The 23890-nt window shown below is 46.5% G+C and overlaps 3 protein-coding genes across 4 annotated transcripts; 2 read left to right on the top strand and 1 right to left on the bottom strand.

Moving 5' to 3' along the window:
• Window positions 1-767: 767 nt before the first annotated feature.
• BTF3L4 (basic transcription factor 3 like 4) lies at window positions 768-12062 on the bottom strand. 2 transcript variants are annotated; one of them, XM_068140593.1, is made up of 6 exons: window positions 11821-12062; window positions 9181-9244; window positions 8243-8356; window positions 5382-5583; window positions 4160-4219; window positions 768-3256 (listed from the first exon to the last, which is right to left on the bottom strand). In XM_068140593.1, exons 1-6 carry the CDS (start codon window positions 11859-11861, stop codon window positions 3210-3212), a joined length of 528 nt encoding a protein of 175 aa, XP_067996694.1. In that variant the 5' UTR covers window positions 11862-12062; the 3' UTR covers window positions 768-3209. The 2 variants fall into 2 exon arrangements, with proteins under 2 accessions (XP_067996694.1, XP_067996696.1); XM_068140595.1 differs by lacking the exon at window positions 11821-12062 and adding an exon at window positions 10367-10473.
• On the top strand, window positions 11143-23623 carry TXNDC12 (thioredoxin domain containing 12). The gene is made up of 7 exons (XM_068140596.1): window positions 11143-11355; window positions 14879-14939; window positions 20559-20611; window positions 21244-21317; window positions 21731-21800; window positions 21889-21972; window positions 22778-23623. The coding sequence occupies exons 1-7, from the start codon at window positions 11265-11267 to the stop codon at window positions 22855-22857; spliced, it is 513 nt and encodes a 170-aa protein (XP_067996697.1). The 5' UTR covers window positions 11143-11264; the 3' UTR covers window positions 22858-23623.
• KTI12 (KTI12 chromatin associated homolog) lies at window positions 16420-18606 on the top strand. Its single transcript, XM_068140490.1, has one exon. The coding sequence runs from the start codon at window positions 16440-16442 to the stop codon at window positions 17160-17162; it is 723 nt and encodes a 240-aa protein (XP_067996591.1). The 5' UTR covers window positions 16420-16439; the 3' UTR covers window positions 17163-18606.
• Window positions 23624-23890: the final 267 nt, after the last annotated feature.

Here is a 23890-nt window from a genome sequence, read left to right as displayed (position 1 = left end):
GCAACTGCAGGTTTGCACAGCCTTGCTCTTCTGCCCAGGAGTAGCCTGCCAGTCCCAAGTTTCTCTTCCATACACCAAGGAACTACACAGATCTACTCTCAGTCAGGGCAGGAAGACCAGCTTCGGCTCTTCAATGTTTGCCACATTCTCCATTCTTTGATATGAAACTGCAATTCTCTCCCATACAGTCCAAAGGATGTTTAAACCTACTTTCTGCTCCATCTTCCTACTTTCAGACCACTGCCACACTCTTTAATAGGTAAAACATTTAAGTAGTGGGCAAGTGAGTTCAAAAGCTTCAGAAGTACAGCATTTATCCTGCTTCAAGCCAAGCAAATAATCATAGAATTGTCAGGGTTGGAAGGGACCTGAAGGATCATCTAATTCCAAGCCCCCTGCCATGGGCAAGGACACCTCACACTAGATCAGGTTGCTCAGAGCCACATCCAGCCTAGCCTTAAAAACCTCCATGGAGGCTCCATTCCCCCAGTCCTATCACTACCTGACACCCTAAGAAGTCCCTCCCCAGCTTTCTTTTAGGACCCCTTCAGATACTAGGCCACAACAAGGTCTCTTCAGACCCTTCTCCTCTACAGACTGAACAACCCCTGTCCTCACAGGAGAGAAGCTCCAGCCCTCTTATCATCCTTGTGGCCCTTCACCCTCCAAAGGTAGTTTCTCCTGCACCAACACTCCCCTTAGCATTTCCATCAGCACGTACAAACGCTGTCTGCATTATACCAAGAATAAATACAAAGAGAAAGAGCTTTTCCCACAACAGCCTTGATGGGTTACTTTTAATTAGAATCAGTTTAATGATTGATAAGCTCTAGTATTTCCAGCAGTGGTTGACTTTTTCCAGATACAGTGAGAAACTGAAGATAGTAACTACATAAGCTAGCATATTTACGTTAGTTTACTGGTTGGCAAACACAGGAAAGAGTGAGGCTTTAACATGTAAGTTGTCATGACCAAGAGCAGAAATTACTGAGTGTTCTGTAGGAGCCTGTTAAGTTCAGCTGTACAAGCTTATGGAATAATCATTTCCAATGCTTACTCTCAAGCTCTCACAAAACTATTTTTGACACACTTCCTACATCAGAAACCTATCAGCACAAGTTTTCAGTCTCTGATTACAGAATTTAGGGAGAGGGGACATCCCATACATCAACTCAGAGCAGCTGCTACTTTGAAACATTCTTCACTCATGCCCCTTGAGCAAATGAAGAACACTGCACACACTGTTTGCTAGCATCCCTCATTTGCTCCTTGAGCTTGTAGAGGCAGCAGAAGGCAATTCAGTGTGCCCGTGCACACATTCATGAAGGTATCTCTTCCTTATCCACAGATCAAATGCAGCTGCATTAAGGTCAGCCATACAACAAACCCAAGTTTCATTCAACACTGCAGTGAAAACAGGAGGGTGGGTTCAAGGGAGTTGTGAAATCCTAAAGCTCCTCCCTAGTCCTACTTGCATCTCCCTCAGACACTGCCAGCAAGGATGGGACAGAAACAGCTGCTGCCATCCACCTGCCGGTCCTCGGCTAGTGCCACAGGGAGGAGGAGACAACACACCAGAGGCAGCGGTTCCTCTTTTGTATTGGTATTTTATTTGGTAGTAAGGTCCATGTAGTATAGAAAATAGAACAGGAAAACTGAACAAAGCCTATAAAATAAATGCAGGAGTTCTGGTGATTAACCACTTTTGTGGTTCCATGATGATGTCACCAGAACTCAGGTACTGCTTGCCTTGTACTTTTACAGTTCTCTAAGCATAGGAACCTACATAAAAAGCTGGTATGTTCCAATTAAGCCATAGTGAAGTGACAGATGTAGAGTGGGAAAAAAAATGGCTTTCTTAAGCCACAGCTGCCCTTGACACAGGTTACAAGGATGTCTAACTATACCATAATGCACATTACATCAAGAACCTTGAAAGAGCCTCTGAGAAAACAGGTTCACATTAAGCACTTTAAAGAAAGGTCATAAATACTGCACTGTACCAACAGTACCTCCCAATGTCCTCCTTATGCCTGAGGAGCATTTGTGGGTTTTGAGAAGCTACTATGTAGGTGACACCAAACCTAGAGGTAGGTTATAGGCAAAGGTAAGTTACAGGCAAAAAAAAACAAACCAAAAAAGAAGATATCCCTTCAGAGCCAGTCCTCCAGTCATTGCTCAAACTGCCCAGCAGGACGCGAGGCAAAATGCCAACAACTCTTTCCTCCCACCTTCCATGTTGCTCCCACCGTGCACTTGATTCCTAGTGCCTCAAGAATGACAGGGGATCATCAGCTGCTAGTAAATGCAGTCATGCCGAGAGAACAGCTTGAAGTTACTCAAGCAAGAATCTGTTACTGTGCAAAAGTGATGCACTGGACCGTTACCAACTAGACCTCCAAGTTCAGGAAGTGACATGATGGTAAAGAACCAAAGTGTTTGCTTTCCTTTTTGAGATGGGAAATACTCTACATAATCAACAGAAGAATATACTGCTAAGCCTACATGAAAAGAGTCAAACATTAGCTTGTCCCAAAAATTTAGAGAGACTAGGGGGAAAAAAAAAAAACACAAAGAAAAATAGAGGAAAGTTTAAAAAAACAAAGCACCCTTTTCCAAGACCAAGTTTTGTTTTTTAACAAGTTACTGTACCAAGTGAGCTGGTGAAGCAGCTCACCCTCACTGCCAGCTGGGACCAGCAGAAGGCTGCCAATTATCATGTGTACAAGAAACATCCCCAAGCACAACTGTGAACAGCAAATTCAACCCAGGTTATGACTTCAGGTCACGTAACGTGGACAAAGTTTTAATCTCAGATACCTTCTGTGCACTATTTGGTGACAATCAAAGTAACAGTGCTGAAGCTTGGTGTTCTTTCTACTTCCAGAGGAAAGGGGGAAAGGTTAAATAAGTGTCCTCCAATTAGTTCTCCACTATATGTACACCCACACACAGACACATACCCACATGCACACACCCCTCCAACTGCACTGACGTTTTCTTTTTGACCAAAAGAGTAGATCCTGGGAGTAAGTGCAAAATGCAAAATCAACTGACAGAAAATGCTGACCAAACAGCATCATAAAAATACAAAATATTTATATTACTGAACTATTAACAGATGATGTTCACTGTTTCTTTAGAACTTTGGAACCACATAGCTGATTTCTTAAATCTAGTCCATGCCAGCTTCCAGAACTATCAAGGTTTTAGTTAGCTTCATTCTTTGATGCTTCATCAAAGTTTTCTACGAGATCTGAAAGAGATGAAGACAATGCATTATACAGTAATGCCCAGGAACACCACCCTCAGCCGCTTTAATGCAAATGCATGTTACAGAGAAAGGCAAGTACTTTTTTAACTATACTTTTGTACACCATTATTTACAGGCAGATTTCAAAGGGCTTTAGGAAGTATGGTTTGGTTGAACACACACAAAGCACTAGGAATGCAGGAAGACTCAGATCAGTGGAAGTTCGAACATGAAGTGATTAAGACTGGATTTCTGCAGCTGCTCTACTAGCTGCTGCTGAGTCTTGAGCCATCAGCATTCTTGAACAATACCTGAAGTTAGGCACTCCTTAACTGTTGTGCTCTAACAAACAGAACATTTTAGAGAACTGAGTTTTTTAGGCAAGGTCACAAAGACATAAACCAGTGCCAGAGCATGAGGAACTGAACCTCTGGGTTTGTTGTTTTAGGTGATAAACCACACAGAATTACAGCAGAATGTGGTTATTTAGCTAGACAGCTATTCATTGATTAAGAACTGACAATATTTATTCATTGAGGAACTTTCAAGACACTTACATTGTTTCTTCTATGACAGAAATAGAAATCCCCATTCCACACTCTGATTTAAAGACCAGCTGATGATTATGTCAATCATGAGATTTTGCAGCCCTAAACCCCATGTGGATATTTAGATTACCTGCTCCAACAGCCCTCCCAAGTATTTTAATGTATTTGCACACCAGAATTACACCAATTGAAGAAAGAAAACCTTTTTTCCAAAAGCTAGAACCCAAAGTCATGTTTTAGTGATGCCCAAAACCTCACTTAGCAAGTGAGAGTATAATCACATCAGGAGCTAAATATTTGAATGCACGAGTTATAGTACACAGACATTAAATAGCCATACAAATGTCTATGTGCCTACCTGGGACATCGTCATCTTCTTCATCAATATCTTCAGATTTTGGCGCCTTACTATCCAAAACTGTAAAAACAAATTTGGTGCCCAGTGCTCATTACAAAGAATTAGGGACAACCACACAACAAAATAAATGTACAGGTGAAAGAAGCCAGCATCGCCCCAATCCCTAACAGTGACAAGCACACAAAGGACTGGGTATCAACAGCGATCTTGAAGGTCTCTTCCAACCTGGTTTATTCTATTCTAACCAGAAGGTCTGCCAGTGAACATTCCTATACCAAAGCATCAGCACAGTCATCCCCAAATGCTTAGGGCTATGAATGCAGAGCTAGCAGAGGACCAAATGATACAGAAAAAACCCAGTGTGACTATATCTTCTAACTGGAGTCATGTGCCTCAACACAGACCACCACACAATTCAACTGTAACAGGGCCACAACTGTAGAAGAAGTATTTCTGTATCAAGGGTCCTGCGTCAAACAGCCTACTGTAAGGCATGGAACATGTTACAGTTCATCTAAAGAAATGCAACCATTTAACAATAGAAGTATTTCTTCTTGATCTGACCGACTGCACTATCTACAGAGAGCAGATTAAGTATCCATTGGTATCAAGGTTGTACCAAAGAAACCGACTGTCCTAAGTGCAACACATCCATCAGTCGTTTGAATGGCCAGCTCCAGAGTCCATTTCCTCACTGTATAACTACTCTCATAGTTACACCACACACCTCCCATGGCTTTTAAATGAATAGGAAATGGTGGCATTAAAAACTGGGTTTTAAAAATACTATATTTTGAATTACATCTTTGATTTGGAGTCATTTTCAGAAGTATCAGTTTAACTCCAAGGGGAATTAGAGAATGTTTCTTCTCCTGCATTCACAGCAGAACCATGTTTGGTGTGAACAAAGAAAACAGAATTGCTTCCCTGGCAAAAAGAACCTCTTACGTTCTTCCAGGTAACAAAAAAAAAGGGACTTGTGTTTAGTCATACACAGCTGCACACCTGGAATCACAGCATGTCTGTGCCTTTCTTAAAGCAATCTTGACTCAGTAAGAAGAAAACCAAACCAAAAGCTTTGTGAAACCTGCTGTATTTTCACAGCAGTGACAAGCAAAGTGGTCAAAACCATGTGTCCTTTTATGTTGCACGTGATATCTGGATCGTAACTTTTAATACTCCCTGCATTCAATAAACAATGAAAGATTCCAAAAAGACCTACCTTGTCTTGGGAACTGTTCAGCTAACTTCCTGAGACTTGTTAAGCTGTCAGCACCAAGCTGGCTTAAGATGCCTGGAAGCATTTCTGTGATCGGTTTAGCCTCTGCGTGACCAGTGATTGCAAAAGTGTTAGCAGAGAGGGAAGCTTGAACCTTGGGGTTGTTGAAGTGAATGACTGTTCCATCATCTTTTATCATGTTCACCTGGTTAAACACACCAAGAACATTTACCAAACCATTGCAGCACCTTCTTAATGAGCATGATAAAAAAGTACATTCGATATCTAAGAATTTACCAAAGCAGCACTCCTCCAGGAGAAAAATACAACCATGATAAATGCACCTGGAAGTGACACCACCTGAACTGAAAATACAAGGTAAAGGTGAAATACAGGTTCATACACACTATGTGAAATACACTTCTTCCATTTGAATGTAAGAAACCCTACCACGCAGCTCATGGCTGTTAACAAAGGCAAAACCAGGCACAAGTTATTAGACTGTAAGCTAGGAACAAGTTAGTATCAGGAACCTGCAGGGGAAAAATAGCACCAAAGCCTTTAGCTGTGTAGTTAACTCTTCACAAACTCAAAGATGTAACAGCAGAGTCATCCCAAGTAGGTTTAAGACATCACCACTTGCAGCTGTCTGTGCCCACCTATCAGGGCAACATTTCTGCAGCAGAACTGACAAAGGCACAAGTTGCTGAAGCTGCCCAAGGCAAGGATGCCTCCTGACACAGACACACTCAACTGGAGGTTTATTCACCCACTGCACAGCAATTCCACTGCAACTCTTTTAAGACTAGGAGCATCACAGTGTGACACCATTCTCTTCCCTCATCTTCTGAGCCACCAAGAATTAAATTTTACAGCCAGTACAGTGGCTTGCTTTGCTCCTACTGTCAATGTTTATAGTGGCATATCTGATTTGGTTTATGGTTCTTAACTTAAAAGGAGAGACAACAAAAAGTTAAAATAGTTTTTTTTTTACTTCTGGGCATGGCTGAACTATGGCCAAGTGGAAAATAATTTTGTTTGGAAAAAAAAAAAGAAGAGAGGAACCAAACAACTATAATAAACTTCTGCCACTAAAACTGGTAAATGCTGATTTTACAGGGAGAAAATAGCCATTTGGAAACTAAAGATCTAAAATATGACACCATGTGAGTTACCAATCTTCACAAAGCATCAGTTTCAACAGGAAAGCCAGGTGTGTTGCCTTCCAGCAGAACTGAACATGTCCTGTCCCTTACACCTGGGGAAATAGTGAAGGCTTCAAGCACTGTCATCCTCTTCAGTGCCAAAGAAGAGCTACTAATGTTTGACTCAACATTACTTGTCTTCCCAAACTCCATCTACACAAAGCTGACCGTGGTCAACTCGTGTCCATCTGAAGACAACATCCTGTAATTATGAACCCAGTAATAGAGGTGGAAGCATGTTGCATTATCTTCTTTCTGGATGTGCTGGAGTGAGTCTAGGGAAGGGCCATGAGGACTATCAGAGGGATGGAGCTCCTCTGCTACGAGGACAGACTGAGGGAGTTAGGGCTGATCAGTTCGGAGAAGAGAAGGCTCGGAGGAGACCTTCTTGTGGCCTTCCAGTATCTGAAGGGGGCTACAAGAAAGCTGGGGAGGGACTTTTTAGGGTGTCAGGGAGTGACAGGACTAGGGGGGATAGAAAAAACTAGAAATGGGTAGATTCAGATTGGATGTTAGGAAGAAGTTCTTCCCCATGAGGATGGTGAGACACTGCTTCAGGTTGCCCAAGAAGGTGGTGGAAGCCTCATCCCTGGAGGTTTTTAAGGGCAGGCTGGATGTGGCTGTGAGCAGCCTGCTGTAGTGTAAGGTGTCCCTGCCCATGGCAGGGGGGTTTGAATTGGATGATCCTTGAGGTCCCTTCCAACCCTAATAATTCTATGATTCTATATGGAGACATTTAAAATCTTTAACTGACTGTGTCTGAATAAAGAGCTTATGTTCTGCAGGGACAAGAAAGATAAATCCAAGCCAGAACAAAAATTGTATCTCATTGGGTTTGCATGGATGAGCATACATAGCAGAGGTGTGAAAGCTGAGACAAACCACACTTCTACACTGCATTTGCCTTTGAAGAGAGGCAGATACTAAGTGACCTCTGGAAGCACCCTGCAATCCTGCTTAAATTAATCACAGATTACCTACTGTGTTTCTCTTGAGTACTACAGTAATATTGAGTCCCTGATGAAGAAACATCTCCCCCCTCTCACACAGGAGCATTAGTCTCCACAATGGTATGGAAAATATGAGTTCATATTTGATAGGTGCTGAGCAGACATACTGTAGGAGAACCTGGATCTTTTATATTCCTACAGAAGCAAGGCCTGTAGAGTCTTGGCTGTATTCCAAGAAATGTCACTTCCTGTGATTACCACAAACAATCCTGGTCATTTTTGTGCAGTAAAAGGACCTAATTTTAATAATACAAAGTTCCTACCCCTGGAATTCTTGTGCCTTCCTTTACATTCTGCACCACAAACCCCTTCCTTTCAATGTGCCTGCACAGTACACATGTGTAGTGCTCTTGGCTTTAATGCAGGTTGTCCAAGCTCATGAATCAGGAGAAGTTTTGCTCTGCAACAAACACAAGCCACAGACATGACAAGCAGCTTACTGGGTTCTATTGTCACTCTCTGGCCAGGAGAGCCTTCTCCCTTCTAACCATTCATGGGAATGAGACAACATTCAACTAATTCAAATAATTTCACCTCTCAGTAACCAGACCTGTAAATTTGTGCAGGAAAGAGAAAACTGTTCTTAAAAAAAATCCAACAACATAGTGAGTTCAATTTCAAAGAGGAAGAAGTTATTTCATCAGCATACCTCTTCAATGCCAGCAATGTTATTTACTGCCAGTTTTTTGAGAGAACTCTGAAGTTTTTTATCATCAGCTGTAGCTGTTCTGTGCACTACCTTCTTCTTTCTGCGAGCTGTTCCCTGCAAAAGAACCAACAGTCAGATGTCCTCCAAGCATCACACCACCTCCATTTTTGAAAGTCATACTGCACTCTGATCTGTCTTTAAAATATGAGAAAGCTCTCCAGTCAAAAATGCTTCTCAACTTACTTCCCTTCACCTACAGCCTTAGCTGTCTCAATTTTAAGCTTTCTTAGAAGACCAAAAAGACATTAGACAGCAGCAGCATTCTCCCTTCCCACAAAGTAGTTGTAAAAATAGTAAATGTCTGAGGTTCTTACCTCCTGCCCCCCAAGATGAAGACCAAATCCAGTGACTTGAAAAGATCAGACTTTCATCACCAAGTAATGAAACATTTTGAAACTCTTGCACAGAGAGCAATTTTGGAATTGCTACTCTGCAAGTTTTTCCTCTGACCCCGCCTACAGTGAGGTGATGAACACCTCCACTGAACAATTACAGGCTTTTTGGTCATATGAACTACCTGCTGGCTCAAAGAAACAGCTCAAGAGTCAGATAAGCCCTGGAGCTGGCACAAAGGGAGTAACCCCTCAAAAGGGAGAAGAGCAAGGCAGAACTGGAACAACCAAGAGGTAAAGCTTGGCTTGAGTTTTCACAGGTCACAACAAGTCACTGAATTAAAAAGGAAGCTTACACGCTGGAAGCCACTCACCCAGCAGTTGTGCACTGTTCAGGCATTAGTACAAGAGTTCACACCACTGGAAAACTCTACTTTCCAGGCTTCAAAGGCTACTTCCCCCCTGCCTCTCATGAGCTAAAGGTTGTTTTGAGAAATAAATCTGTCCTTTGAAGTGACAAGAAACAGTCTCTGATGGCTTTCTTACCTTTCCACCTATTCGGACCTGTGCCTGAAGCTTGGCCAGTTTTTCTTGGTTCATGGTGCTGCGTCTAAAAAGTAAGAACAAGACACAAATTAACCATCAAAATATTAAGGGGGGGGGGGGGGAAGTAGTCCTGAAGTTGCAGAGGGCTGTTAACCTTACAGAAAATCTGCCAAAACAGTGCAAGCAAACAGACAAACAAAAAGCTTTGAAGCCACACCACCTAAGCAGCACAGTGTGGTCTAGCTGAAGTGTCTGTGCCATAAGGAGGCAAATCAAAAGGTTCTGCATCAGCCTGAGCTACTGAGAATTCCAAATACACCAGTGCACTGCTGGAACCATCTGACTGATCTACTGACTTCAGAACACTCACAGCACGGATGTGTCTAGGAAAACTCCTTTAAGAGGACCCATGGAGAGACTCCAAACTACACTACTTGGAACGCTACTTCCAAATAATTAATCTCGGATACTTTTAGCTAATAAACCAGCTCCAAATTCGATGAAGTTCACATCTCGACAGACTTCCCATATGAACCTCTGGCAAGCTATTCATCCAATTCAATGACTGAAAAGTTAACCAAGCAGCTTGTACAATGGGTCATGAAGGCCCTTCAAAGGCTGGAAGGCCTCAAAGCCCGAAAGGGGTGGAAAAACGACTCAAGGATTCCAGCGCAAGGCCGGCATCTCCCTGTTCCCAGTAAGTCACCAGCGCTCCCCTGAATGAAGGGGAAAAAAAAGCTCTGCATTTGCGATGTGCCGGGGAGGAGAGGGCGGGCCTCCCGCGGGTGAGCGGAGACCCAGCGAGGCCATACAACCAGAGACTGCCGAGGAAGTAGCAGGAACTCAGGGCATCAGTGCAGTTCGCTGGCCACCCCCAAAGAATGGGGAGCGGGAGAGGATCAAATCCCCGTCCCTCGGGAGACAAGGCAACACCGCCTGGCTGAGGCGCCGCGGCATGAGGCGAGATTCGCAGGCCCCCCGCCCGTGCAAGGGCTGACCCCGCACGCTCGGCGCCAGGCCTCGCTCCCCCGTCCTCTCTTTGGAGAGCGGCCGGCGCCCACGGCCCCACCACGGCACGCCACGGACGGGGACGAACTTCTGCAACGCCCCGCGCACGGAGGCGGCAGAGGAAGGAGAGGAGGCGCTGCTGGCGGCCCGGCGCCGAGGAGCGCGGGGAAAGTCTCACCTAAGCGCGGCGGATCCTCCGCAGCCCAACACGCGGTGAGAACAAGATGGCGGCCAAGGAAGGAAAGAGAGGAGCACAGAGAAAGGAAGCTTCGCGCCACGTGACGGCACCAGCGCGCCCGCGGATTGGCGGAGCCACACCCCGCAGCGCCAGGAGTGGTGCCGCGGCGCGCGTGCGCGCTGCGTGCGAGGCCCCCTGGGAGTTGTAGTCAGGCCAGCACTGACCCGTGCCCCCAAGCGGGCACCGCCGCTCCAGGGCGGGCACTACCGCCGGTTAACTCAAACCGGGGACCCCAAACAGGAGACGCAGAGGCTCCAAGCGTCACCACGCACTATTCGGTGCACAGTTCCCCCTTGGCGAACCTTCCTTCATATACGGGTGCTTGCGGTCTGTCTCACTTTTCCAACAAGGTGGTCAAAAATGGGGATAAAAGGGTTTATTTGGGAAAAGGAAGTAAACCTGGAGAAAATTCATCTTTCGTAGCCTGCTACCGCCAGGGTAACCCTTGATTTTCTTCACGATAGTAAGCAGGGGTCTGGAAAGCCGGTGAGACTGAGGCATTTCTACCCAGGGAGACCTCCACTACCTGTGCGGAACCGAACTGTCCTGACTGAGAAGGACACGGTTGAAGGGCCGGAGAGAGAAACCCATACGGCAACTCCCCACCAGCCCTTTCCTTCCGCAGCACTCCGAGCAGAGCGGTGCGGCCGGCGCACCGCCCACATCCGCCTCACATCACTTCCTGGGCCCAAGGGGAAAAAAAAAAAAAAAAAAAAAGGCTTTAAAAAAAAAAAAAAAAGGCAAAAAAAAAAAAAATCAATCACCTAAGCTGATCCGGTCCCGTTTACGGAGGCTTGGTGGCTGCACCCAAGGTGCCGCTGCTGCCCGCGCCGACACCATGAAGGCTCAGCCCGCGGCAGCGTCCATCTTCTGCCTGTGCCTGGTGCTGGCGGCCTCCGCAGCCTCCGCCGCGGAAGGTCTCGGAAAGGGTCAGGCAAACGTTTTCTTTGGGCTTTCCTCTCAACTTTTGTCATTGTCGCGGATGGGTGCTCTTGGGCCGGGCCGGTTCTCACAGCCCGCGGCGGGCAGGGGCCGTGAGGGGCGGGGGGGGGGGGGGGGGGGGGGGTGCGGGCTGGCCTGGCACTGCCGCCGCCTTTTAGCGGAACACCGCCGCCTTTGGACTTTAAAGAAAAGGGGGAAGTCTTTAACCGGTCTTTGGTGTCGTGGTTCTGTTCTAGCTAAACCCCGAGAAGTTTCGAGGGGACCCGCTTTCCCGTGGCGTGGGGGGGAGTGGGGGGGGTGGAAAGCAGCCCCTCAGTGCTCCCGCCCTGGATGGGGCTGCCCGTCAGCTCTGCTCAGCCTCTGCCGGCCCCTGTCTGCAGGCTCCTGGTAGACGGTGAATGGCTCTTGCTTCCCGCCCTCGGCTTCCCTTTTCCTTTCCGACCGCTCCTCACCTCTCCTCTGGCACGCCGAAGCCTCCCTGTGTGATTGCCATGTCCGATAGCCCGGTTCAGTCAGGCTGCGCCACGGCCCCCTGCTTCGCCCCGGGTGGTGGCTTCAGCCCGTCTGAGGGATCGATCTCCTCTAACGCAGTGTGATCAATGACCGCAAGGCTTTGTGGTGTGCATTGCCAGGCGCTCCCATTTGCTTTACGGTTAATTCCTCAGGTGACTTTCATTCAAAAAGAAACACTCCAGTATGTGTTGTGTAGTGCTTTTAAAAAACGTGCTGAAACTCGCCACGCAGTGAGGTTTAGTTGAAAACAAAAAACAAAAAACAAACAACCAAAACCAACCAACCAAAAAAACCCAAAAGAAAATAAAAGAAAAGGAAAATATAAAGAAAAGGAAAAAAAAAAAAAAAGAAAGAAAGAAAGAAAGAGAGAGAGAAAGAGAGAGAGAGAGAGAAAGAAAGAAAGAAAGGAAGAAAGGAAGGAAGGAAGAAAGAAAGGAAGGAAGGAAGAAAGAAAGAAAGGAAGAAAGAAAGAAAGAAAGAAGAATTTAAAAAACAAAACAAAACAAACCCAAAACCAAAAAACAGTGTAAGTGTTTCCTAGCTGGAACAGTCCAAGGTTTTCCCTGTTTTATATGTTGGCCTTTAAGTGAAATAGCTGCTCTGTCAATATTCTGAGTAAGCATGACTTCTGCTCATGGATATAAACTCCAGCACATTGATATAAACTCCAGCACAGGAGGTTCCACCTCAACTTGAGGAGGAACTTCTTCCCCGTGAGGGCCACGGAGCACTGGAACAGGCTGCCCAGAGAGGCTGTGGAGTCTCCCTTCGCTGGAGGCTTTCAAGACCCATCTGGATGTGTTCCTGTGCCACCTGCACTAGATTCTATGGTTCTGCTCTGGCAGGGGTGTTGGACTCAATGATCTCTGGAGGTCTCTTCCAACCCCTACCATCCTGTGATCCCATGTGCTAACTGATCTGCTTTTTGCTCTGCTACAAACATTGCCTTGTGTCCGGTATGTGTGTGACAGGATATGGACCAGACGTCCTCACCTTACCCATAACTGGTGTGGTAGGGGTAAGACCCCAGCGCCTGTCAGTCCCGGAATCCAGGACTCTTACCACAGCTGTTTGACAAAATTAACATTTGCATCATTTTTTCCCCACTGTCCCAATAAGGACTTGCACTGACAAAGGTTCAGAAAGTTAAAGTAATTTAAAAGTTTAATTGACTAAAGAGACAGACACAACAGATTGGGGATTGCCAAGGAGAAATGCACTGGCTGCAGGGGACTGAGCTCGAGTTCATAAACCCTAGGTAACATACAACAAAACCACAGACAGAAATCTTTTCAATAGTGGTGATATATAGTGGAAATGCAGCAAAAGTGAAGCCATACATTGAAGGTGCAGTTCTTACTAAGAAGATATCCCTGCCTTGGGTGGAGGAAAAGGATCACAGCCTATCCACTGTCCTTGTCCAGTCTTCCCCGCCATGCTGCTGCAGAGATAGGTTCCTGTCATGTTTTTTTTGCACCCTAACCTGTCTGTTTCTGCCTTCTGGTTGAGGTTTAGCATGATTTGGGGGGAGAGTTGAGTCATATGTGCTCAGCATGTGCTCCACCTGTCTTATTATTGTACCGAGGGGTGTCAACTTCAACATTAAAATTGCGGTTAATTAGGCAGATGTCTTCACCCAAGCACGATAGCCTTCAAAATCTGTTTCAAAGCTGAGGGGTTTTGTTGGTTTAGCCTTGCTTCAATAGTTTTAGCCAAAACAGGGCTGTCTTGTCTTCACAAGGGTGCTTCCTTCAGCCATATGGCAGGTGAGCTTCATGGGTTTTCAGTTAACATAGAGGGCTCTTGGTTGTAAAATGACCTTGCCCCTGAAGCGCATTGGATTAGCCTGAATTCCTGTCCCATGGTAAGCTAGGCAGTTACCCCACATAGCACAACTAAATATTTGATATGTTGCATCATATATGTGCATAGTTGTTCATATCAGGAGAGAAGAGAGGGCAATAAAGATACTGTGCCAGCTGTTCACTGCTCCCGGATACTGAACTAGGATGCCACGAGGTTTTGCTGACTTTGTTTTTGGCTTTCTCCAGCTTCTTTGCCATACTCATCTATCGCAGACGATATCCACTCCCCCCTGTGCCAGCACAGGGCAGTCTGCAGCTCCCAACCCCTCTATAGCTCCCCAAATCTGCCCTACTCAGCATCCTAGGCACTGGGGGTTGTTGACTAAGCCAGACCCTCAGGGATGGGAAACGGCAAGCAGAGGCTGATAATTTGTCATTCAGTACAGGTGTGAATTACTGGAGCCTTTAGGCCTTTGAGGAGGTCTCCCAGGGGAGTTCCCCTATGAACAGTTCCTGGATCTCCTTCATCTCAGCTTCTGTGTGGTTTTCAGCTACGTGCTGTGTTGGCTATAGGGTCAAAAAAATCTGTCAGTCCCTGTACAATCACTGACTCTTCTCACCTGCCATAAGAAGACTCCTTACCTTGATGTGGGATATTCCCTGCATCGTTCAGTCAGGGAGTTCTTGCTTACTCTTCTGACAGCATTCTCAGCAGCAGTAATGCTTAGCATGATAGTCCGAGAGCCATTAATGATCTTATGTGGGCCTAAACATTTTTAAGTTTCAAATTCAGAGCAGTTGAGGAAGACCAATGCTGACATGTTTAATTTGTCACTAACCAGTTAATAAACGTTCATGTCTTGAAAACGACTGAGGAATAACCAGAAACCCCTTCAGTTTTAATCTATGCTTGGGGAATTTAAGTGACATTTGCATACATAAAAATAAATATTCATGAGTGTGGCATGTCTCTGTTAATTAATTTCAGTGGGATTTTCCTCATAAGGCTGTGTGGGTTGGGTTTTGTTGCAGAGGTCTTGCCAGGACTGGGATTATAGTTGCCTTAAAATGAAGATTAAAAAAAACAAAAGAACATAAAATGAGCTGGAAATATTCCTAAGGGTCAGACTGGTTTCCTCTGTTAGTTTCCACGTTAAATTATGCAGCATTTATAAACCCTTCTCTCTGGCAGGTTTTGGAGATCATATTCACTGGAGAACACTGGAAGATGGGAAGAAAGAGGCAGCAGCCAGGTAAGCTGGCTAAATACAGAAAAATGTCTTTAAAGACATTCACAAAGGTTCCGTCTCACCCCTAAATTAATTCACAGAAAAGAGAGGAGTGCTTGACAAGCATGAAGGTGGCTTTGGAGACTGCTTAGATCCTTAGAGCTCATTAGGGAGAAAATGTGGAATTTTGTAACTTTGCTGAGACTACCTGAGTTTAATCGCTGGTCTGATTCAATGATGGAATTCCCAGCATGTCTTTGAAGGGAAAATAATTGAGTCAAGAACGACGTGGTTCTTGGACCCCCAAATGCATGTTTAAGGGGATCAGTTGTTTAAGCAGAAACTTTCTGGGGCTAAGCTTAAATGCTAAGCTTAAATTCTCTGTGAAAAGGTTAAAAATGGCATTCTGACACATTTCTTTCCTCAGGATTTCTTCTGTTTCTTGTTGAAAAGGAAAGTTGCCTGCTTATATGCTTGAGAAGGAAAATTGTATGCTTGTAGGTTCTACTTGTACTTATTTAAAAGCATAACCTAGATCTGACAGTGCTGGCATGGGCAGAAATTCCTTCTGCCTTCCATGTTTGCTTCCATTGAATTCTGCTCTCAGAGTGAGGCACCTGGCAAGTTCTGCATTCTAGTGTGGACACCAAATTAACCCAGACAGCGTGGTTCAGAGGCCTTACAAGTTTTTACAGTTTAATGTTTATTCGATACAATTGTGTAAAAACGTAGATGATTTCAGTATTTGGATGAATAATTGCAGTATTATGTTGCAGTGAAGCAGAGGCAGCTTTAAAGTGAGATGGAGGAAGGAGAGGTGGCAAGCTCTTGGGTGTAGGCAGGATGAGCATTTCAGCTCTGAAACACCCCATGAGGGATGGCTGGAATGCGCGTTCATGCTCTCCCCCTTCATTGCCATTTGAGTTCAGCAGCATTTGAGTGCTATTGAATGAAAGGACTGGGAGAAACCAGCAACCACAAAGATAGACCTAAACCCCAGATTTTTGTTCTAAATCTGACCTTAGGCCTGTAGATGAACAATTATATGAAATTATGTGTTATGTATCGAGTGAGATACATCAGAACCGAGTGGTCTAGTTCTGTGGCTTCAGTTCCAGTTAAGTAGCACAGCCTTGATGTGCTGGAGACGCCTTGTTTTAACGTTCCCTGTGGGCAAAGGAAGGGATACAGCTCCCGTACAATTAGTGGGCGCCTGGTTCTCAGGGGTAGCCGTGGTACGAAAGCGCTTTTCAGCGGGAGGCCTGGCAGGACGGTGCCCCGGGGGCAGGCGCGCTCTGCCGGGAGGCGATTGCCCTTGGGATAAGCCCTCGCGCCGGGCTGCCGAGCCCGCGCTGCCGAGCCCGGGAAGCAGCAGAGGCGCGGGGCTGCGGGGCGCGGGGCTGCGAGGCGCAGGCCGCGGTTGCCTGGGCGACCGACAGCGGGGGTGGGGGTGGGGTGGGGTGCCCCGAGCGGAAGCAGTCGCCGTGTCCGTCCGGGTCGGAACGGCGGCGGGGCGGACGGGGCATGCCGTTGGTGGTGTTGTGCGGGCGGCCGGGCAGCGGGAAGAGCCGGCGGGCCGCGGAGCTGCAGGAGGCTCTGGGCGGGCCCGAGAGGCAGGCGCATGTCGTGGCCGAGGCGGAGGGCGGCCGGTCTGCGCTGCGAGCCGAGGTGGAGCGGCTGCTTAGCCGGCGGGACGTGGTGATCGTGGACGCGGGTAACGAGCTGCGGAGCATCCGCTACGAGCTGTACTGCGCGGCGCGGCAGGCGGGCACGGCGCGCTGCCTCCTGCACTGCGCCGGCGGCGCGGGCCGCCCCGACGAGCCGCCCTTCGAGGCTCCCGACCCGGGCAACCGCTGGGACCGGCCGCTCTTCACGGTGCACGGCGAGGAGCCGCTGCCGCTGGCCGACATCCGCGCCGCCCTCTTCGAGAGCGCCCCGCCGCCGCCGCACCGCGCCACCCGCACCCAGCCCCTGCAGTCCTGCAGCTTCCTCCACCACCTCGACCGCGTCACCCAGGAGGTGCTGGCTGCCGTCATGGCCGCCCAGAGGAGCGGGGCGCAGCCCGGGGAGCTGGTCCGCGTCCCCGGCGTCGCAGAAGGGCTGGTGCTGAACCGGCCCGTGAGCATGGCTGAGCTGAGCCGGCTGCGGAGGCAGTTCATCAGCTACACCAAGATGCAGCCCAGTGACGAAAACTTGCCCCAGCTGGCCAGCATGTTCCTGCAGTACCTGAGCCGCAGCATCCAGTGAACCCTGTCACCTGTGGTGCACACGGCAGTGGCCACGATTTGGTCCCAAAGTACTTGCAACAGGAGGAACACGCCTTCCAGCCACGGACCTGACAGAGCTCGGGGCCAGCAGATCACATATTGGATCATGTGGCAGCAGTAGCAGCTCTGAGAGGATGGATGCTGTGTCCTTGCAGCAGCTGTGCAAACTATATTGCTAAGAGGATCTACTGGGATGCTGTTGTCCCACCTCCCCAATTGCGTCCTTTGAAAGGAAGAGTTACTGTTGCATCCCCAAACAAGTGAAGTCTCCTATGGAGACATAAACCACAGTAAGCAAACAGTGTCTGAGCATGAAAACCTGAAAGGAAAACCTTTCCCTTCCATATTGGCATGTGTGTGTCTTGAATAAGAAGATTGCTTTTCCAGTATTGTCTCCAGATTGTGTCAAGCTGCAGAAGAAACTTCAGGTCCAGAACTGCACCAGGCTGTATTTTTAGGGTGTGACTGTTTCATGAAACCCTGCTGAGCACAAGAGAGAGATTTACAAGCTCTGCAGAAACACAAAGGTGCTGGCTTGGCAAACTCAAATTTCTGTTTCAGGTTTAACAATAAAATGTGTGCCTTAAATGGAGGCTATGTCTTTTCTGTGCAAGGTCAGCATCAAATGCCTTTGAAAACACTTAACTGTTTAAGAATGGGTGCTCCCATAGGAAGACTGGGCTAAAATGTCAGTGTTTCTGCTGGGTGAAACTCTGATGAGTCTGCACCAGCTGTGACGGGTAACTTAATTCTGCACTTGGCTTCAGCTATTTCAGTCTTTGCTATACCACATACACAGCTAATAGAAGCTTTTCACTTCCTGGTGGATGCTTAATCCCTGTCTTTAATAACCTGTGCGTGTTGGGTTTAATGGTATGAGTAGTGCTGCCTGGGAGGCAGAGCTGCTGTGAGGCAGGAAGGCTTCCTGCAGTTAGAGTGGCTGTGCAGGCAGCATCTGCTAGCTGGTCGTACATATTGCAGGGCTGAGGAGCTACTGCAAAAACTGGTATAAGGTTGTTTTCCCAGTCAAAGAGAATAAAGCTGTGAAAATAGGTTCAGTATCTTGAAAACCTCTGTGAGTTCTCACTAAGAGTTGGTATTCCAAGACGACAAGCACTTCTGTTTCAAATCTGCTTTGAAAATTTCTCTTAACTTTAGAAACAAAAGGTGTGTGCCAGTACTGATTACCAGATGATTTCACTCTTCTAAAGTGAAGCACTGATCTTTGATGATAAGAATAATGTGTGTTTCCCAGGCTTAGGTCAGCCTCTACTCAAGAAAGAGGCAAAATCACGTTGGGTTATATGGAAACAATGGGGGGAAAGGTGCATTTCATCATCAGGAGAGGATGGTGATACAGCCCAAGCTTTGCTCCTTATTGCAAACAGTCCTATGTAAAGAAGATGGTACCACTGATTGGTTCTAAGGGGCAGACTTTTTGTGAACTACTCTTAAGTGGTAATGGCTTCCTCTCCACCCATTCCTGCTTCCAAAGGCCAGAACTGAACGCTGCAAAGATTTCTTTTGTAGCTCTTTGCAGCTAAAGATAAACTCATACATCAGTCCTGGTAGTAATTCATTCAGTCACTGATTGTGTACAAAGCTGCCTGTGAAAATTTCGCTTTATTTTTATCCCCTAACAGCCCAATGAGTTAACAGTGGCAGAAAGCTCCCAGCTTGCTTGGTTTGGCATATCCTGAAAGAAGTAGCCAGGTTGTACATTCTCTCTAGATTACTTCCTTCCCTTCACCTAGTATTAGGCTGGTTTTACTGTTCTGGGAGCTGTGTCATTACCAGCATCCCTTGGATACTAGTCCTTAGTTTAAGGGTTTTATTGGTAAGAGGAAAGGGATGAGATTCCCGATTCCTTGTTCTTAGTGTTACTTAGCTTTCTGGCCTAGTCAGGATGCACCAGTTCAGCGGCTGGGTGGTAGAAACAATGGCAGTGTTAGGAGGGATTTCCTCATGCAGAAAGCGTGGAGGTAAGTGTTGTACTACCTGGATGTGCTCAATAGGAAAAGGAAGTCACCTGTAGTTGTATCACCTCTATTGTCAGGTAAAATCAGTAAATTTGCTGATGACACCAAGCTGGGGACAGGAGTTGACCTGCTGGAGGGTAGAGAGGCTCTGCAGAGAGACCTCGACAGGCTGGACAGATGGGCAGAGTCCAATGGCATGAGATTTAACGCATCCAAGTGCCGGGTTCTGCACATTGGCCACAACAACCCCATGCAGTGCTACAGGCTGGGGTCAGAGTGGCTGGAGAGCAGCCAGGCAGAGAGGGACCTGGGGCTGCTGGTTGATGGTAGGATGAACATGAGCCTGCAGTGTGCCCAGGCAGCCAAGAGGGCCAATGGCATCCTGGCCTGCATCAAGAACAGTGTGGCCAGCAGGAGCAGGGAGGTCATTCTGCCCCTGTACACTGCACTGGTTAGGCCACACCTCCAGTCCTGTGTCCAGTTCTGGGCCCCTCAGTTTAGGAAGGAGGTTGACTTGCTGGAACGAGTCCAGAGAAGGGCAACGAAGTTAGTGAGGGGTTTGGAACACAAGCCCTATGAGGAGAGACTGAGGGAGCTGGGGCTGCTTAGCCTGGAGAGGAGGAGACTCAGGGGTGACCTTATTGCTCTCTACAACTACCTGAAGGGGGGTTGTAAACAGGCAGAGGTTGGTCTCTTCTCCCAGGCAGCCAGCACCAGAACAAGAGGACACAGTCTCAGGCTGCGCCAGGGGAAGTTCAGGCTGGAGGTCAGGAGGAAGTTTTACACAGAGAGAGTGATTGCCCATTGGAATGGGCTGCCTGGGGAGGTGGTGGAGTCGCCGTCACTGGAGGTGTTCAGGAGGAGACTTGACAGGGTGCTTGGTTACATGGGTTAGTTGATTGGGTGGTGTTGGGTGATAGGTTGGACATGATGATCTTGAAGGTCTCTTCCAACCTGGTTTATTCTATTCTATTCTAAATTGATGCATAATAGTGAGGAGCAGTGAAGTGGTGGATTAATTGAATCACCCACACTAACAACAGGGAGTATGTGAGGTGTCTTCAGTGCCTCTGTCTAATCACAATGCAGTCTGGATACATTGTCAAGGAGCCTCGAGAAGCTGAACTTGGTAAGGAGGTGAACTGCTAAAGAGATTTTTGAAGAACAGGGATAGATACTAAAGTCTCTACAAGAGCTATTGGCTGGCAGTTAAAATTAATCGTTAGTACACATGTTTGAAGATTGGGAAGTCTTTCTGCAAGACAACAGCCGAATCTCTTTACATCCCTCCTGTGCTGTTCAGTTTAGCCTTTGCAGAAATCTGTTAAAATGTAACAAGTTCAACTGTAAGCTTTCTTTGATGGCTTTCTTTTTTTTTTCCCCCTCTTGTTTTTCAGTGGTTTGCCTCTCATGGTTATCATCCACAAGTCTTGGTGTGGAGCTTGCAAAGGTAAATATTAGAACTCGTTGACATTTCTAGGGAGCTGCTGTACGCATATCGTGTAACCACGAGAAACCTGAACTCTCTGCATTCAAAATGTAGCTAAAGGTATTTGTGTTTCACGTAGGGTGGTATGATATCACACCACCTCACCTACCTCTTAGCACTGTCCAAAGCCAACCATGCCTAAATGCAGCAAAATAATCAGCTGTAATAGTGCACTTGTGTCGTGGCTGCAGTTTCTGCTGCACTTAGCTCTGAAAAATGGAACAGAATGAATGGTTTTCAAGAATTCAGTGTAAATTGCCATGCTCTTTCAGTATTTGGGCATAATGGCTAAGCTTAAAGGATGAGCTAATTGAGTGAGAGCTTTTTGTTTCTGTTCCATTGGTTCAAATCTGTCTGTTGGCCAGGCTTCATCATATGGTTGCCCAGCAAGCCTCAGTTCCCTGCTGTTCTGAGCCTGGCTTGAGCAGGTAGATACATCTATTCGATTTGCTTACTGCTTATGGAAGGGTACCAGCACTCCAGAGGGAGCAATGAAGTTGAGAATTTGAATGCTGGCTTGCCTGCAAATCTGAAATCTTTTCCACTGTCATCACTCACCTTTTCATTTTTTCTTTTCCCTCTTCCTCAATTAGCCTTAAAGCCGAAGTTTGCTGAATCCAAGGAGATCTCTGAACTTGCCCATAATTTTGTTATGGTCAACCTTGAGGTATGCTGCCCTCTGACTTGTATTCATACTGCTGCCTAGAAATTAACCATTTGGTTGCACCCTGGTTTGTGTCTTCAGTCTGGTTGTTTCAGTTGTGTTTACAAACCTGGCTCTGTCATGGTCTCTAACAGCTTGTGCCTTGTGCCATTCTGTTCCGGCAGAAAAGGAATTTACATTCACTCTGTCATGACATGTCAAACATCCCTACACAGAATTTTCACAAATTATACTTATTTAGGTATGAAACTTCCTTTCCTTTGAGAGTGGAAGATACTGCACTTACCTAGGCTCTGCTCAGAGTGTAAATTGATCAGGGTAAATGGAATCTGAAGGCAACAGCTTGTTGCTTTAAAAGGAGTGCTGTGTTTTGTTACATACCTTGCTCATATGTTGCCTCTGTCTTGCTTTAATAGGATGATGAAGAGCCAAAGGATGAAGCCTTTAGTCCTGATGGAGGTTACATTCCCAGAATCCTCTTCATGGGTAGGGCATCTACAGCTGTTGTATCTTCTCACAGGATTGTGTTGTTGTTGTCTTATCTAAGTTTCCTGTTTGATTTCTCGTTTCATAGACCCCAGTGGAAAAGTTCACCCAGAAATCATAAATGAGAAAGGAAACCCCAGCTACAAGTACTTCTATACCAACGCTGATCAAGGTGGGTGCTAAGTAGTTTAAAGTGCTTTTAGAATCATTCAGAATCATTATAGAATCATACAGTTGTTGGGGTTGGAAGGGACCTCAAGGATCATCTAGTTCCAACCCCTCTGCCATGGGCAGGGACACCTCACTCAGTTTACTCAGAGCCACATCCAGCCTGGCCTTAAAAACCTCCAGAGATGAGGCTTCCACCACCTCCCTGGGCAACCTGTTCCAGTGTCTAACCACCCTTGTGGTGAAGAACTTCTTCCTAACATCCAATCTGAATCTACCCACTTCTATTTTTTCCCATTCCCCCTAGTCCTATCACTACCTGACACCCTAAGAAGTCCCTCCCCAGCTTTCTTGTAGCTACCTTCAGATACTGGAAGGCCACAATAAGGTCTCCTTGGAGCCTTCTCGTCTGCAGACTGAACAGCCCCAACTCTCTCAGTCTGTCCTCAGAGGAGAGGAGCTCCAGCCCTCTGATCATCCTCGTGGCCTTTCTCTGGACACATTCCAGCATGTTCAGATCCTTCTTGATTCACTTCATGATTTGTAATCATAATCATGATTCACCTCACTACCTTCTGTAATGTTTGTGGGACCTAGATGTTGTCTCCAGCTGTGGCATGGAATATGGTCCCTTTCCCAGCTACAAAGAGTTGTGAAAAGGCTGTAGAATTGCTTGGGGTTTTCCCCACAGGCTAATTTGTAGATCTGCATTCTGTACCTGTGTTGTTTTAAAACACTTTCAATACCAGTCCACCTTGATGTTTTCATGTTGAGATTAACAGTTGGTATCTCTCTGCCTAATCTTTCAGTTGTCCAAGGGATGAAGGAGGCCCAGGAGAAGCTAACAGGTGATGCTTTCAAACGAAAACACCTGGGAGATGAACTATAATGAATACACTGAATGGGGCTTTTCTGTCACTTCAAAACCCTCAAAGGAAATGATTAAACAGACCAAGAATGTAGGTGCATTGGAGGGACATCATTCTCCAGTCCACAACGTTAGGTTAATCCCCTGTTCAGAGTTCACACACATCATTGATTGCAGTGTTATCTCCTCTGCCTGGCAGTTTGTGCTCTTAATGGTTATTTGCAAGTAGGTAATGTGCAAACACATCACTTCTTGTGTTTGAGCAGCCACTAATACTTGGTGTTAAAAGGGAGGTGTGGAGGACAGAACCTTCATTTGAAGGCAGTATGATTGGAATAACTACAGAGCAGCTGACGTTTTGACACTTAATCAGGGTCAGATCCCTCCTTCCTCACTGGTATTATGTGATCCCATAGTTTTTGCTGGGAATTCCTATGAACAGGACATGTTCCCGGGCCAGGTGTTTTCTAGACATCCCAAACCATGAATTCTGCCACTAAGCCAAGTAGACTAAATGTCATGAATGTCCAAGCAGCATGTGAAACTATTAGCTCTGCAAACATATTTTTTGTATGTGTGTACACCTGTGTGGTTCATCTTTCTTTGCCTCTGGGCAGCAGTGTAACTTTCTCACCTTTTGATTGCTGCCCAGGTGAGGGTGGGTTACAGCAAAGCTTTACAGGGGGGATTTCCCTTGATTCTTTGAATGTTTCTTGGTGAATGCCTTGCCATCACATTGTACTGTACTTTTGTACCAGGGTGAAAAATTAAACCTTTTTAAACAGAAGCATGCAGACAGTGTTCTGTGCTAAAGGGTGTAGCTTTCCATTCTTTAAAACTACCACAGGATGGGGGGGGAGGGGATATATTTTTATGTTGCAGTGGTTGTTAACGTTGAATGTCACAGCTGAAGAAGGTTTCTCCTGATTATAATTCAACTACAATTCAGCCATTCTTGCACTATCTGTACTGTTGAGGGCAGACCTAGTGTTTATCTACTGGAACTGAGAAGGAAACTGAAGGGGAAAAAGCTCCCTCTTCCTGACCTGCTGAT

The sequence above is a fragment of the Melanerpes formicivorus genome, unplaced genomic scaffold, assembly GCF_026170545.1.
Source record: "Melanerpes formicivorus ecotype bairdi unplaced genomic scaffold, bMelFor1.0.p_v2 SCAF_7, whole genome shotgun sequence".
In the NCBI taxonomy this organism is placed as follows: domain Eukaryota; kingdom Metazoa; phylum Chordata; class Aves; order Piciformes; family Picidae; genus Melanerpes; species Melanerpes formicivorus.
The sequence above is the reverse complement of the archived record's forward strand: the minus strand, read 5'-3'. Positions and strand labels throughout refer to the sequence as shown.